The sequence below is a fragment of the Neurospora crassa genome, linkage group IV (assembly GCF_000182925.2).
Source record: "Neurospora crassa OR74A linkage group IV, whole genome shotgun sequence".
Classification (NCBI taxonomy): Eukaryota; Fungi; Ascomycota; class Sordariomycetes; order Sordariales; family Sordariaceae; genus Neurospora; species Neurospora crassa.
Genome location: NC_026504.1, coordinates 2,141,823 through 2,157,272, shown reverse-complemented (window position 1 = coordinate 2,157,272; position 15,450 = coordinate 2,141,823). Strand labels below are relative to the sequence as shown.

At 52.2% G+C, this 15,450-nt stretch overlaps 3 protein-coding genes across 5 annotated transcripts; all 3 read left to right on the top strand.

The window, feature by feature from the left end:
* Window positions 1-3,236: 3,236 nt before the first annotated feature.
* clr-1 (cellulose degradation regulator-1) lies at window positions 3,237-8,116 on the top strand. 2 transcript variants are annotated; one of them, XM_011395964.1, is made up of 4 exons: window positions 3,237-3,352; window positions 3,979-4,655; window positions 4,727-6,195; window positions 6,279-8,116. In XM_011395964.1, exons 2-4 carry the CDS (start codon window positions 4,254-4,256, stop codon window positions 6,538-6,540), a joined length of 2,133 nt encoding a protein of 710 aa, XP_011394266.1. In that variant the 5' UTR covers window positions 3,237-3,352; window positions 3,979-4,253; the 3' UTR covers window positions 6,541-8,116. The 2 variants fall into 2 exon arrangements, with proteins under 2 accessions (XP_011394266.1, XP_011394265.1); XM_011395963.1 differs by lacking the exon at window positions 3,237-3,352 and having other exon boundaries at window positions 3,712-4,655.
* Window positions 8,117-11,418: 3,302 nt separating this feature from the next.
* On the top strand, window positions 11,419-12,674 carry NCU16776 (hypothetical protein; the record flags this gene model as incomplete). Its single annotated transcript, XM_011396082.1, has 2 exons — window positions 11,419-12,399; window positions 12,513-12,674. The coding sequence occupies exons 1-2, from the start codon at window positions 11,629-11,631 to the stop codon at window positions 12,672-12,674; spliced, it is 933 nt and encodes a 310-aa protein (XP_011394384.1). The 5' UTR covers window positions 11,419-11,628.
* A 234-nt stretch (window positions 12,675-12,908) lies between these two features.
* On the top strand, window positions 12,909-15,429 carry NCU16775. Of its 2 annotated transcripts, XM_011396080.1 has the most exons (4): window positions 12,909-13,004; window positions 13,105-13,593; window positions 13,652-14,944; window positions 15,016-15,377. In XM_011396080.1, exons 2-4 carry the CDS (start codon window positions 13,214-13,216, stop codon window positions 15,095-15,097), a joined length of 1,755 nt encoding a protein of 584 aa, XP_011394382.1. In that variant the 5' UTR covers window positions 12,909-13,004; window positions 13,105-13,213; the 3' UTR covers window positions 15,098-15,377. The 2 variants fall into 2 exon arrangements, with proteins under 2 accessions (XP_011394382.1, XP_011394383.1); XM_011396081.1 differs by having other exon boundaries at window positions 13,652-15,429.
* The last annotated feature ends 21 nt before the right edge of the window (window positions 15,430-15,450 follow it).

The window sequence follows — 15,450 nt, the reverse complement described above, 5'->3', positions numbered from 1 at the left end:
GTCACGGGTACGGAGTCCCGGTACAGATGTATCTCGAGTTCCCCGTCCGGCCTCGCTTCCTTTCAGAGCCCGGGCTGCCAGGCTACTCATCGAGGTCTAGACATGCGGACTTGCGGAAGTATGCAGTGGGTGGCTTCGCTGCGACATGCGTGCCGGTTAATATATTCTGGGTGGCAAGACCTAGCCAGTGAGACGCATGACCCATGTCTCACATGCTTTCCTCTTTTTTTATGTTTTTGACTGAAAAAAAAAATAAGAAGGCCGAGCTTGTATCCGTTCTTGGACAGGTTTTCCTCGTATATCCTGATTTGTCCTGTTACTACTCAGAATAGATAGCCCGCTCTCTTGTATCTTGGACTCGCCTGTTAGCTAAAGTCAAGGGGCGGATGTTTCCCAACACTTTTACCTCTCGTCTTCATCCCCCCCTGAGGCACTGGACCTTCCTTGTAGTGAACCCTGATATTCTTCCCGTCTCGGTCCGAGCCTATTAACTTGTCATCGATCTGTCATTGATCTGTCATTTTTATTGAGCTGAGGTTGCTGGGTTGAAATCGCTAAATGCAATTCAGAAACCGAATATCAGCATCTTCAGCCTTCCCGCGGTCGCATGAAGAGAGGTAGATTCAAGGGGCTTGTTGCAAGTAATCGGACCGAGCGTCTCTGAGGTGTGTTTCGGTACCGTGCTGTATGCAGACGTCAAAGATCCAACGCGCATCCATAGAACTCTGGTAACCAAGCTCCGGATGGCATACCCAGTGGTACTTCCTGGTGAACATATATCAAATGGTCTATTAATACCCTTGGCGACCAATCCGCCAGCAATTACAATCAATGCTCAAGTGGTGATAGGCTGTCAAGCTCTAGACCAAATGAGGCGTACGGCGGGTTGATGTGCCCTTCCACACTATGCATATCTCGAAATAGTCCCAGATATTAAAGAGACGTAGGTACTTACCTCAAATACTGCGCAGGAAGAGTGGTCCTCATTTATACTCTCGGGAACATTCAAATCTGTTAATCTTCGGCTACCTTGATAAGGATTGGTCTGGCAAGCCCTGCGTTTTAAGTTTGGGACAAAGCTCTAATCAAAAAGGAAAGTCAAGGCTCTTGATGATTGATGAACAACGGTTCTTTAAACCACGATGATTGCGGTGGCAGAAAAGCTCTGACATCCGTTCGAAGCAGCAATGAAAGTGGACACGGGAGAGGACAGTATGGAGATGAAGCCAAGCGAGCTGATTTCTGTGTCCAAGCTTGGAGATACTGGCCGGTCTCGGGTGCCCGTTGATGACAGGTCAGTCAGGCTCTAGGAGGATGGGTGAAAGATGGGTGCTGGAAGGCTTGTCCTAGCTGCCCGGATACGGACAACACGAGTCACCGGAGCCAAGAGTGGAGTTACTCCATATACGTACTTTGTGTACCACAGTACAATTGTCGACGCCCAGAAGCCTGTTGAAACATGGGGCAGCAAATTCTGGAAGGAGTGGAGGCTCGGAAGGGTGGGTGTGGTGTTCTGGGCGAGACACGCACGCTGGCCGGGTGGGGTAGATTCGACAGGACCGACGCCTTCGGTTGACGAATTTATGCTAAATTGCAGCACGCAGGGTTCAGGCAAGCCTTATGTACTTCCATGTGGTTTTAAATGGCGACCTCGAGAAGTGGGCTCGAACGCATGTGGTTGAGGTGGTGTGTCTATGCGAATGTGTGCATCTCTATCTGGGTCATTACGTGTTGTCGTTCTTGTCGGAATTTGGTACGCAGCTCTATCATGGCCCATTGTACAACCTTTATGACAGTGGGAGCTCATGGCAGATACTGCTTCGGAGCGTTTTTGGTGATCCCCCCCGGTGGTGCCCCTGGTTGGGGACAATGACGGATGGACTCGAGTTGAGGACGTTGAGTCGAATTGTTAGTTGGTTGGAGTTTGAAGTTCCCTCCGGGGTCCTTCCCTACCTGTGGCAGCTTGCTGGTGGGTCTCTCTCCCCGGATCGCATCTGTCCAGACACCTTGTACTATGTGTAGTCGGGTATAATGCTCAGTGTGGAAAAGGACATCAAGCTAAGTAGAGGTAGGCTGCTCCCACTATCAAGTTAGTTGTTTCAACCTGAAGCAAGCCAGCGAGACGTTGTGCCTGCCGTTCCTTCGTCGATTCCCCGCACATGTGGCCGTGCCGCCTTCATGGGCTGGGGAAGGAGCCTGGGGTTTGTCGGGCTGCTGGAGAGCTGGATATCCGGGGTGCGAAACGGCCACTGTGACTGGCTGCGACTGCACGCACTGCTTACCTAAGGTGGGTTTACGGACGTGCGGACCCCGTTGTCCCCAACCTTCTAGGGTATTTGACTCCACACGTTAACGGTTACTCTCCGCAAACTTCTGAGACTCCACCCGATGTGGCCATGCCCTGATCTTCCACGCTTCCACTAATTCTTCCCGACATCTGCTTCGGTTCGCAAACTAAAGGGAATTGATGCTGTTGTTGGCCCGCCTCATTAATCACCGTAGTGTACACTATAGGAGGTTACTTCCATCATCACCAGTCAGATGGCGTACAATGACGTATGACTACAGAATCATCACGTCCATCAGTATCCACTTGTGGATGGGAATTTGGGATGACGCGAATTCTCCAAGTCGGGTCGATCCGGTCCCAGATAGTTAGTGTCTGTAGTGTAGTGTAGTGTAGTGTAGTGTAGTGTAGTGTAATACGACAAGTACTGATACAAAACCTCGTGCCAATTTCACGTCCAACTAAGCAATTTGAACAGAGGTAATCTGGACTGACACAACCAAAGCACAGAACTTGTGCACATAATGGTTGGCTAGGCACAAAACTACGACGAGCACACTGATCTCGCAATCAAGGTTGAACAACAAAACCCGGCGATTGTAACTGCTTAATTCGTAAAGACGCCATCACCTTGGAGGCACAGTCGAGCGAGTTTTTTAGCGTATTCCACACAACTCAACTCTTCAGTTCTTGGCTATTGTATACCGTACACTCTGAGTGTAATACGCAGTACCGTAATGATCGCAAGCACCGAGTCCGTCCCGTCCATCGCCAGCCCGAAGTGACTCCAGTACTAACTAATCCAGTCCCCCTCCCCCGCCCTTCCTCCACCTTCCTCCCGTCGGCACCATCAGCCAGTCTCCACCTCCACCGTCCGATCCCCCAGACACTAACTACACTAGGTAGAGGCATGATTCAAACCATCGCGCGATCTCCAAGCTTCAATCTCAACTGAACTTCTTCTCCATCTCTCATCCCAACATTGGATTTGGCCGTGCACCCCAAGCTGCTCCAACCTCAGTCTCGGTTCGTGACAGTGTTGTTCAAGTGTACGCAGCAACACAGGTTCGTTGTCTTTCATTCCATCCTCCGGCTTCTACTCCTTGGTTTTATCCACTCCCCTACCTCCTCTGCCTACCTGCTCGCCTCCTCCACCCGTTTCACCGTACAATTTCCGTCCTTCCTCGCAGCACATACACTTGTAGTACCTACCGAGGCTTCAAGGCTCTCAGGGGTTGGCTGCGGTTGGTGGTAACCAATTCCCGCCACACTAGGCCAGTAAAGGCTCCGGCTCAGACAGGGTCGTCTAGGCGGGGGTCCGTCAAGGGGTCCGTACCATCTTTCTCTGCCTATAGGGTGCTCAGTTAGTTGCCCGGCTTGGCTTGACTCAAAGCCACCGGGGGTCTCGGGTCCGCGCTGCAGAGAGCAAAGAGAGACACCCAAGAGGGCTCAGTCTCGTCACCAAGTAGATCCGCGGGTACCTCGACCTTGGTTGTATGGACTTGCTGCCTATCATTCATATCTGCAAGCGAAGCTCGTCCCGTACGACGAGATATGAATCCGACCTTTCCCACAGCTCTGGATAACTCCTTTCTTCACCCTTCCCCCAACCCTCCTTACATCCGCACCACCCCTGCTACGAACATGAGAGCGCCTCTATCTGCATTCTACTAAACGAATATACCAACTAGGTATTAGTCACGAGACGGCCCACTAATACACGACAGTCCTCATTTCCGGTAATCGAAACACACGGTGGATGTCTGAGGGACTCTACTTTGACAGACAGTCGCGTCTTAACCAGTCGCCAACAACATAACGATTCAAGCGTGTTCTGGTTCATGCTGAAGTGGTCGTGACTCGGGCTGGTTGAGGTGTTGTGGGCAAACAAAGGGTCGACATTTCATCACTGTCTTCTGTCCATTTCGGTCGACTACCAAGCAGACCCTGACCACTTGCATACGACATGTCGCCGTCTTCCAACAGCGACTCTCCCGCCTCGGTAGTGGGCAGCATGACCATGGCCGCGCAGGCTGCTCCCAACGTTGTAAGGCAATATCCTCTGCCGAATCGAGACTTCACAATCGAAATTCCCTCGCCCCAAGTTGCACCCACTACCAATGGGGTCAACACCGTCAAGTCACCCTCCACTCTCAAGTCGTCCCGTGCTCCCAACTTCAGCCGCGAAGGTATTCTTGGATCGGCCCAGAAAGCCCGAAATCTCTCGCAGTCGTCTGAAAACCGGCCTGACCATGTCAATGTCTCTAATGGCTTTCACAAGGCTCCTAGTGAGGAGAGCACCAATCCGCTGAAAAGAAGAAATACGGATGCTGGCGTCGACTACCCTAGAAGAAGGGCAACCATTGCGGTATGTTTGGGCTCTGGCGCAGTGGAAAAATCTGGTGTGGTGAATCTACACGCTGACATTTCGTTGAACAGTGCGAGGTATGCCGCTCGAGGAAGTCGCGGTGTGACGGCACAAAACCAAAATGCAAGCTGTGCACAGAGTTGGGTGCCGAGTGCATATATCGCGAGCCTGGTATCAAGCTGGATGCCGGCGACAAGCTCATCCTCGAACGCCTCAACAGGATAGAAAGTCTGCTGCAATTAAACATGGGCCTAACCGGTCATACCCATGGCCTAGGATTATCCCATAACTCCCCGGGGATGAGCAACGGGACAGGGTTGAGTGGTGACAACCTGATGATGCAAAATCCCGACGCCGCCGGCTTTGTCTCGGTGATCCCCAGCGGAGGCTTGGGCACATGGTCCGCTACCGCTACCAACAGCTTGTCAACAATGCCCAAGGTCCACACCAATGCCGCCCTTCATTTGTTGCAATGGCCCATGATTCGGGATCTCGTCTCACGACCTTACGACCCACAAATTCTCCTCCAACTCGAAATGGCCAGGGAGCCACTCCACTCGCTCACAAAGACCCCTTGTGTGGACCTCTCCAACACTTCCGCCTACATCGAAGCCTATTTCGATCGTGTCAACGTTTGGTACGCCTGTGTCAACCCTTATACATGGAGGAGCCACTATCGTATCGCCCTCTCGAACGGTTTCAGGGAAGGACCAGAAAGTTGTATTGTGCTTCTCGTCTTGGCTCTCGGTCAGGCAAGTTTACGGGGGAGCATATCCAGGATCGTGCCACATGAGGATCCCCCGGGCCTCCAATATTTCACGGCCGCATGGGCCTTGCTACCGGGCATGATGACCTCCAACAGCGTTCTCGCCGCTCAATGCCACCTTTTAGCTGCCGCTTACCTATTCTACCTCGTCCGACCCCTGGAAGCATGGAACCTTCTCTGCACAACAAGTACCAAGTTGCAGCTCCTCCTTATGACGCCGAACCGAGTGCCTGTCGACCAAAGGGAACTGAGTGAAAGGATCTACTGGAATGCTCTGCTGTTCGAGAGCGACCTCCTCGCCGAGCTGGACCTTCCGCATTCTGGTGTTGTTGCATTTGAAGAAAATGTTGGTCTGCCATGTGGCTTCGAGGGGGATGAGCAAGAGGCAGTTGGTCGCGATGATTTGTGGTATTTCCTCGCCGAAATAGCACTTCGGCGACTACTCAACCGCGTCAGCCAGCTCATTTACTCCAAGGACTCCTTGGCCTCTACAACGAGTCTCGAACCCATCGTGACCGAGTTGGATTTCCAACTAACGCAGTGGTACGAGAGTCTACCTCTACCGCTGCAATTTCCGTTTACTCGGACAATGCTCCCAGATCCTGTCCAGACGGTGTTGCGGTTGCGCTTCTTTGCTTGCCGGACCATTATTTACCGGCCATACATTCTCGCGGTCCTCGACAATGAACAGGCAATACTGGACCCCTCAGTGCGTGACGCGTGCACAAAGTGTCTGGAGGCTTCAATCAGACAATTGGAGCATATCAGTGCACAGTAAGTCTTCGCCCGTTAATATTCGGGTTTTGATTGGCTGTCTTTTCCTTTTTATTACGTCTCAATCTAACAAAAGGCCGCAGTCACGCCGGACACATGCCGTACCTTTGGCAAGGGGCACTCTCGATTGTATCGCAGACACTTCTGATTATGGGTGCCACTATGTCACCGTCACTAAACAGTATTCTGGTGAGCTTGGTCTCACACCGCGACGTTATCGACCAGATCATCAACGATGTCGTCATGGAGATCGAGCGTTATTCCGTACTCTCACCCAGTCTGAGCCTCTCGGCGGAGATTATCAAGGAAGCGGAGGTTAGGCGACGAACGTTCCTGAGTGGTTGAGGAATCGCTTTACTACACTCGATGTCATAGACACAAAAGGTCAAACGGTCCCATCAAACTCGCCACATCCAAACCTTTCAATCACCCAAAAGTTAAACCGCCAGCAGTTGAACCTATGGTGTTCTGTCATGGCACGAAGCAAGCTACAGGTGCATCTGGTCCTCCACGGATGCAACGCCAGTACAAGATGTATTTTTTTCAGGACTGAAACAGTCGCTGTCCAAGTCGTTGGCTGCATTGACTATCAAATTTATTCCTGCGACGAAAACAGCCATTCTCTTGATCTGTACTGCCAGCAGACGTGAAAAATAATCCGGGCTCGCTCATACACAACCAAGCCCAGTAAGTGTCCGGACTGCATTCACACCATCTGCCCGCCTCCCCGCCTTCGGAAGGGCGCTCACCGAATGGTCTGAAGATCATACCAATGTTGATCGACCAGCCTTGCCTGATAACCTGATAAACCATGGCCCTGACTATGGGCACGCCGGTTTTTGTGAGCATTTGACCTACTTCTATCTCATACACTCCTGTTGTAGCTGGCTACAACGTGGTATCTTGACTGGAAACCCCGACCAGCGACCGACAGACAATCCCATTCTCTTGTTCTTCACGACTTTGCACAGGCTGAGCACCCTTTGCCTCTCCCCAGAAACGTGGATGACCAGCAACGGAGCGCCAAGCAGAACACCTTGCAACAAGGTCTGTCGAAGCCGGAGCATACGGCCTGGGGTAGCACACCTTGGGTGCAGAAGAATTTGAACAGTGCCCGATCTGCCTGTGGTTGATGATGGGCTGTGTGTTGGATGGCACATTGATGCGGATACGACGGGCCGAAAATCCGGAAACACCCCACTTCTTTGACCCTTGCTCAGCTTTTAATGATGTTCTTCCAATGTTCCATTACTTTTCTGCCCCTCTCTGCCCCTGATTCAGACAGCAACTGTTTGTGGGAGCGTTTACATTATAGTGAATGTTGGCCTTGAGTCGATTTCCCTGATGGGCGGGCCGGAAGAAGCGAGAAGGGGGCGACTTTCGCATATCATCATTACTTGCAAATCTTCTCTACCTACCATCCACCAAAGTTGTACACTTGCAGACGGGCTTCTACACATACATGAAGGAAACTTGAGAGTGAACATTATTTTCAGCCCTTACGTTCTCGACGTTCGGTGGACGACCAACCCCCTGTGAACAATTTATGGCATTTATCCGACCTCCTGGCTTTGGTATATTCGGGTTGACGCTTTGGTGGTTCTGAAGCTTATTCAAGGTTTTCAAAGTCATGTAACAAAGATGAGATGAAATGCCCAAAGTTTGTTTTCGTCATGTCGTTTCTCTGGAAGCACTTCTTGCTTATGGCTGGCTTTTGGTGTTGGAGGGCATCGGCAAACGGGACCAAAACATATGCAATCTCAATGAGGACGTTGAAGCTGTGCCATACTATGATTCTCTGTTATTTCTCTTTCCTTGTTGGGATGGTTGGTTGTCTCTCGCCTTTTCTTCTCTTTTTATTTACAAACAGGATACCTCCTACACTTCACAATACCCAATACTTTACTATTCTTTTTGCAAACCCTTCGAGTCTTGACGAAAAACCTTTTAGTGTTTCCACATACACCTGAACTGTTCGAGGCTTACATAGGCACGTTTATCCTCTTCCCATTCTGTCCTCGGCCCCGTCGATGGTCCCTCTATCGAAAGGGTGGCTGGCAATTCAAGTTTCAGGTGCTAGGAAGAGACAAGATGAACGGGGTAATCTATGTACGTAACTCCAGTTCCCTTGTTAACGTAAATTACGACAAAATCCATGGATTTTGGTTTGAAAAAGAGAAAGACAAGAGTAAAGCGGGTAGGCTAAAGCTGCGGGCGGAGCGAGGGGTATACTCACTTACATACACTATCTGTTGCCTATATCTAAAATGGGAGTGTCCTTGCTGGACACATGGAGGTGTTGAATGGGTTTACGACTACCTCTGTTCCATTTGCTCCAAACATCAGCTGTAACATGTTCAGCCGCAGGCCTCAATCTACCCCAAAGTGCGCCTGCCACTCACTATTGCATCTCATTGACAGCCATTTGGTGACGATCGGTTCTGCTCGGAGTTCAGAACCCAGGATTTCGGACACCAAAGTGTACGCTTGTGAGAAGTGGTTCTCGCCCTGTCATTTGACGAGCGTCCATCAGACCGCTACCCTCTACCTTCTACAGTAATCGGGTTCCCGTGTCATGTCCTTCGAAGAAAAGATAAAAGATATTTCTCAGCCGGAAGACAGCATCAAACTGAATTTTGAGCAAAGGCACCCTACCGTCTCTCCTTCCAGACCTCTTTTCCCCTACTTACTACCACGATAGTATGAAAGGATATACTAGTGGGTGCTTTGCAGTACGTTTCGCATCATGAGGAAATATAGGTGGTCGGGAGGGAAAAGGGATGACGATGTCGATGGCAGTCAAGAAGATATGTAGGTGGTTGCACGGCGCTTGTATGCGTATGTATGTCTTGGAAAATGCCGTAAAACGTGCGGTGACATGTAGACTTGCATCTTTTGCGCCGCCGCAGTTTGAACCTCTTTTTGTTTTCTTTTCTTCCTCTTCTTCTTTCCCCTTTTTGGGCTTTGCTATGATTTATGGGATTTGTCTATCGTTGGCATTGGTCGAAGTTGATGAGACCGAGGTCAACTTCCCAATCATATATAGCCATCTAAAGAAACTGAAGCGGTCTTTCGCGACAATATGCCGCTTCGAGACCCGAGTGCCGCGTGTAAGGGGGTGGGGGTGGGAAGCGATGAAAAGGACGGGAAACATGAGGTGACAGCCAACGCTTATGCAGGTACGTATGTCGGGCTTTCCAAAACTCGTCGCGTCATGGGTGATTTGTGGATTTGGTAACACGTCGTCCCGGTCTTCACCTTGAACCCACGTTTATTATGTAGACGCGGTTGCGGGTTTACAGTCTCGACGCCGGTCAGCCAGGGAGGCCACTGCGACTCCCTATGAACTCGGCGATCACGGCGTCTTGTGGTCCGGCCATGTGCTCGTCCAATGTCTCCGATGTTGAGGTTGTCGAGTGAAGAAGGGGAGCTCCACTGGAACTGGCCGACGGGAGCCCCCGCCGGTGCCGGAACCGAGGAGCTCCGCAGCATTCCGCTCCCAGTTGCGGAGCGGGAGTCGAGGTCACATCAATGAGGATGGAGAGGGAGTGCGGGGACGGGATGGAGATCGGTGGGGTGACTCGTTTGTCCCGCAGCCGTCACGGAGGGTCTGAGCTTTGGTGGTTCGGCTGTGGAACGCTGCAGCGCATGTTGTCTTTGCCAATGCGGGGGACTTCCCTGTGGTTTGTGACGGCGCACGTACGGCGACACACACACGGCAGTACTTGACGGGCTCTACACGTACGGTATGAGGTGGCCGTCACGGTCTGACTGGGCCACCGTCTCACCACCACGTCGGACCAGAACTTGGTTGATCTCGAGACTGAGAACAGTTGAATCATTGCAGTCCACTAGGTATCAGAGATTTTACTCTCTATACCCAAGTGAATATTCTGACTTGTGAGAACACACGTACATATGTATCAGTTGTTGGGACGCTATGATAACCAGATCCTACCTTCTTCTGGACTGAATCAGGCATTGGGCGTGCATTGGTTGTCAGCTGCTGGGCTGCGAGCGAGGGGTTGCAAGGGGTAGTATCGGCGAGGAGGGGATATGGTGCGCCGACGAAACGGTGATCATGGTGAGACGATTTGGTTTGGACCTCGTTTCTTTTCTTCTAGTGGCCCATTTTGACTCTGTGGGGGGCGGATGTTCGTTTCGGGATTCTTGTTTTCTCGACATTCAACTTGTATGGAATGGCTCTAGTTGCAGCAAGTAGGGTGGTCGAATTGATCGAGTAGGTAGGTCGCTCCCCTTCAAACACAAGACGACGTTGCAACAGAAGAGAAGTGATAGGAAACAACGACAGAAGACATCAAACAAGATTGGCAGGGAGAGAACCTCCAGGCCGCCGGGGCCGCGCATTTTCTCACTTGCATCGCGTCGCATGGCATCGTCGCTTCCCGGCGCCAGACAGGTCGTCTTTTATCCCCCTTCCACTGCAGTTCGCGCTCCTAGGCACCCCTCCCCCCTCTCGCTCATGTGTGTCTCTGTCTCTGAGTGGCGTGAACAGTCAATCGGAGTATCGGATATCTTTTTAAAGACCACCTATCCACTTTATTCCTTCTTCTGCCGCGACGCTACTGTCTAGGCTGCCAGTCATTACATACTCATCACGGCAGCAACATCGTCTTTGACGCCAGACTTGGAACAGAACAGGATACTGGAAGTTTCAGAGCCTTTACGCAGAACTTGTGCTTCCCACATCGTCCTCGCTGAATACGTATGTACATGCTCCCGGAATCCTTTGTCGTCGTCTTACTCTGCTGCCAACCTTCCACTTGTCACCCAATCCCATTCCTCCATCATTCGCGCGAGAAAACCCTTGGTCGGGTGTAAGAGATTGAGAGGTCTTCCGGTGCCCAGAAAAACGCGGTCCTTGTTGCCTTCGTCCCCTGGTCCTGTCGGTCACCTCAAGTCGGATCATCATCCCCCTGTTTCTCGCTCTGCTGGTTCCCGTTGCCAGTGTGCCCCCCTCCCTCCCCCCCCTGTCATGCCCATGTGTAATACATGCTGCGTACTCGGAACGATATCTGGGCTGACCACAAGCGCTGGGGTGGTTTTCGATCCTCCAGCGCGAGGGGCAATTCTCGTTAGGTCAACATCAGGCCTCAATTCCATCCGGCCTGTATGGCCCACCACGAAGCTGCACAAGTGCTCACTCGATTCGGACTAGACGTGCATCCGACTGCACCCATCCTGCAACGAGCCTGCATTGGACACGACTTAGACGAGCCCAATCGTACTTGGTCGAGCCGAAAACCCATACACGCCCTCGACATCCATTCTCCTTGCTACCCAACCAAGCTCAACCATCTGGCCGTCGTCTAGCCTTCCGTCGAATTGCCGCTACTGCCAGACCTCCCTCTCAGGCCTCATCTCTCACACAGTCTCTAGTCCATATCGGCGAATGCTGCCTTGCTGAGGCTGATGCAGGGACGAATGGACCGAAGGGAGCGGATGGAGTCTTTCCATCACGTTCATGCCCGCCCCAGCATGTCTATGCCCAAGCACATGCCCATGTCCATGCCACTGGGCACCCCAAGGCGCGAGAGACGCACGAGGGACCCAGAAACGCCAGAAGAAGAAGAAGACTCTTCGCCCTTTCCTGATGTTGATTGGCCACCCGAAGACGATCTATCCTCTGCCCCGTCGCCTCATGAGAGACACCAGGACTCAGACGACTTCTCTGAGCATACAAGACCTTATCCTCGCCGTACAAGGGCCCCAAGTGTTGAGGAATTATCGTCCACTGCGCGCTCTTCGTCATCTTTCATTGACATAGGTCGCCCTATCCGGCCCCGAGTATCTCCCAGTGCTGGCATGCACCTTCGTGACGACGACACTCTTCCTCCAGAAGCAAGACTCCGTCGGCCATCCGTTCTCTACGACGAAGACGCAGAAGAGATCTTTGTACCCCGATCTATCATGGACAACAGATCGCGGCCGGCGAGCCGTGCCTATGATTCCCGCTCACGGTCCAGAAGCCGCTACGACGCACCGCGTAATAGAAGTCCATCAACAAATCGACAGCGTTCTATGCCAGACTCGAGATGGTCTCCAAGGTCGTCATCTGATAGAGAAACTCAGCTCACCGATCACTCTGGTGACGAAAAGCTTGTTCGCCATAACATCCCTCATGCGCCGCCTGCTCCGCCCTCAGTTCACGAGCGTCCGAGCCGCAAGCTACCTACGCCGGAGGTAGGGGAATCAAGGCCCTACGGGTATGCGCCCGCAAGCCGCCCTCGTTCACCGTCCCGCGTTCGTGCGCCATCGAGATCTCGCGCACAATCCAGACCTCGTGATCAGTCTAGACCTGCTTCACCTTCTCGCCGCCGTTCACCCTCAAGGCATGGCTCGCCATCTCGGGCTCAATCTCGGTCCAGGCCATCTTCTCCATCACGAGGTGCTTCGCGGGCTCCTTCGCGGGCTCCTTCCATGAGGCGGGCGCTTATCAGAACCTCAGGAGCCCTTGATCACCAAGCTTTGGATGATGAAGAATCCGATGCGGAAGATGTCTATGTACAGGACTTTTCGGATGAGCTACGGTCCCACCCTAGGCTTCAGAGGTGAGATTTATTTCCTACTGAGAGTAGCTGCCTATCAAGAGTGCCATTAACTAAGCTTGCTAGGCCTTCAAGGCAAGACTATGAGTCTGACGAGTTTTTCCCCGACCCTTCATCTTCGAGGAATCAATATTACCCCAGTGAAGCATATCCCAACCCGGGACTCAGACGCGCTAACACGTATCATGACGTTCCGAGAGGTTCGTCGAAATCATACGCTCGAGAGAGCTTTGGCAAAGCGTTAGTCTCAGAGTTTCAGTTTTAGACCTTTTGTCTTTTTTTTTCCTTTTTTTCCCCCCCATTTCTTTCCAATAAGTAGAGTATCTAACTTGCTGCACAGTGGTTCCTGCAAACAATGCGGTGGTCAATCAGGAGAAGTAGCTCACAAGCTGCCGGACTGCGATCATCGTTGGTGCAGTCTGTGCCTCGAACAAGGCTTCTTGTCATTCATGGATGATCATGTGAGGAAACCTCCAATGTGCTGCAAGCGTTATATCTCGCCTCAGCTCGTGGACAATCTGTTTGATCCCATCTTCAAGAAGGACTGGGACAGAAAGTTTGTTCATTCCTCAATCTTTGCGAGTGGGCGTCCTCGTAGCTTGGTCTGTCCGGACCCGAAGTGCGGTACACCTATCGAAGACCAGGATATACACCTCGATCGAGATGGGAGGGAGTTTGGTGAATGTCGCTACTGCCGTACAGAGGTCTGTGTTGGCTGCAGTGGGCGGTGGCATAAATCACTTCAATGCCCACCAGATGCCATGCCTCATTGCAGTCGATGTAGAAAAAAGCTTTTGCCTGGAGAACCCGGTCGCAACTATACCACTTGGTAAGACAGCGGCCTTCTACTCTTATTGGACAGCTGAATTGCTAATCTTCACAAATAGCCAATGCAATACACGTTGCTGCACGGTCTGTGGCTTGCGGTGGAAAAAGTGTGACTGCCCTTTCTTCAATATCGAAGGAAACGAACCGCTTGATACACTGTTTACAGCTGACCCTCGATCGAATCCGTTTACCTATGCAATGCAGCTGGAGTCTGACGCACAGTCTCCGCGAACGTACCGTTCAAATGGCGGGCATTCTCGGCCCGTGGCTGCGGTGCACAGTCGACCCCAAAGCTACGAAGAAAGACCGGTGATGGATCGTCTGCGAGAAAAACGTAGCGATGATCCTCTCAGCCGTAGGTTCCATGTTCCCGGGGAATTCGAAGAGTATGACGAGCGAGAAGTGGACGACGACTATCGCAGAGGAAGGGATGACAGAGATCGTCCTTTGAAACCCGTAAACTATGTCCGTCGACCTGAAATGGCTGTGCCGCCGCCTCTAGTTCACCGACATACGGCGCCGCCGCCTGCCCACTCGGTGTTTGAAAGACCAACAACTAACGCCTGGACGGACGCTATCATCCCACATGACTCTGACAGACGGCGCTCCCCTTCGCCGGAAAGGTTGCGACCTCGAATGTCACGTCATGCATCACTTGAAAAGGAGAGGCTCCGGGCTCCGTCACTTCCTAGGCATGCCTATCCATCTGATAGGTGGGCAGATGTACCTCCCGAGCTTGGAGGTCAGTTCCGGCCCCGATCATTGGAGAGGCAGCGAACTTCATCACGGCACCGAGATGCTTCTCCCGACATGCGCCACGCCCCTTCGTTTGAGAGAGACGCGATGCGCTCGGCCAGCAGGCGTAGAACGATGACACCGTCGCTCGAAAAGCGGAAGCTTGCAAGCAGATTTGATGCAGACACGAGACAAGGCCCCGGCTACTCCACCATGGCGGCTCCTCCTATGATGGCTGCACCACCCCCTTCCCACGCTGCTACTGCCCCGATTTCGTCTCGGTTTCCCGTCAGCGCGGCTCCACCGCCACCACCACCACCCCCTGGAATGAAGAGACACCTGACAGAAGATGACTTCTATACAACCAGTAGGAGCACTAGATCATCGGACCGCGACAGGATGGCAACGCCTGCAAGACACCACTCGTACCACGAATCACCACAACAACCTCGGTACCCGGCGTATTACGAGGGCGGAATTCCGGCACGTACTCCAAGCGGGAGACGCCGGTCCGGCCAGGCGACGAAAGAACACGTCAAAGATGACCTCCCGCCGTCGGTCCTTGCTGGGCTAGGGGGTCCCAGCAAAGGTATGGAACGAGTGCAGGAATGGAACAAGTATGTTGAGCCTGGCCCTCCGCTGATTGAGGGCGTCTTACAGTCAAGTGCGTGATGCTGAATAGTTGCAGGGATGCCGGAGAGCGGATTAGGCACGTCAGGGCTCCTTATACAGGACGGGGTCGCGATGTCCGCGACAGAGATTGGGAGTAGGATGCCGTGGTAGTTATCATGTCTTTACTTTACGACGTTATGAGATGACATTTTTGGACATTGGATATTTGACGAGACGAAACGAGCAGTTGGTTTGCAAGGCAAAAAGGTGATGAGAATGGATTGGCCATCCAACTATTTTTGAATTTAGGGAGCATAACGTTCGTGGCGGATGGTTCGAATTGACCTGGTTCTTAGGTGTGTTCTGGACAGTCATGTCCACGTGTAGATACCACCTATGACAACAGGACACTCATCTGGAAAACAAAGTGGTGATGAGTACGACGGGTCTGGAACTGAATCAAAGTGAGCGTTTTATGATTCACGGCATGCGGCACTGCATGTCGATTCGG

Coding starts and splice junctions, on each gene's coding strand:
- clr-1 (XM_011395964.1), top strand. CDS start 4,254: ATGTCGCCGTCTTCCAACAGCGACTCTCCCGCCTCGGTAGTGGGCAGC. Junction 4,656..4,726: donor GAAGAAGGGCAACCATTGCG/GTATGTTTGGGC, acceptor TTCGTTGAACAG/TGCGAGGTATGCCGCTCGAG. Junction 6,196..6,278: donor TTGGAGCATATCAGTGCACA/GTAAGTCTTCGC, acceptor AAAAGGCCGCAG/TCACGCCGGACACATGCCGT.
- NCU16775 (XM_011396080.1), top strand. CDS start 13,214: ATGGATGATCATGTGAGGAAACCTCCAATGTGCTGCAAGCGTTATATC. Junction 13,594..13,651: donor GGTCGCAACTATACCACTTG/GTAAGACAGCGG, acceptor CTTCACAAATAG/CCAATGCAATACACGTTGCT. Junction 14,945..15,015: donor CGAGTGCAGGAATGGAACAA/GTATGTTGAGCC, acceptor GAATAGTTGCAG/GGATGCCGGAGAGCGGATTA.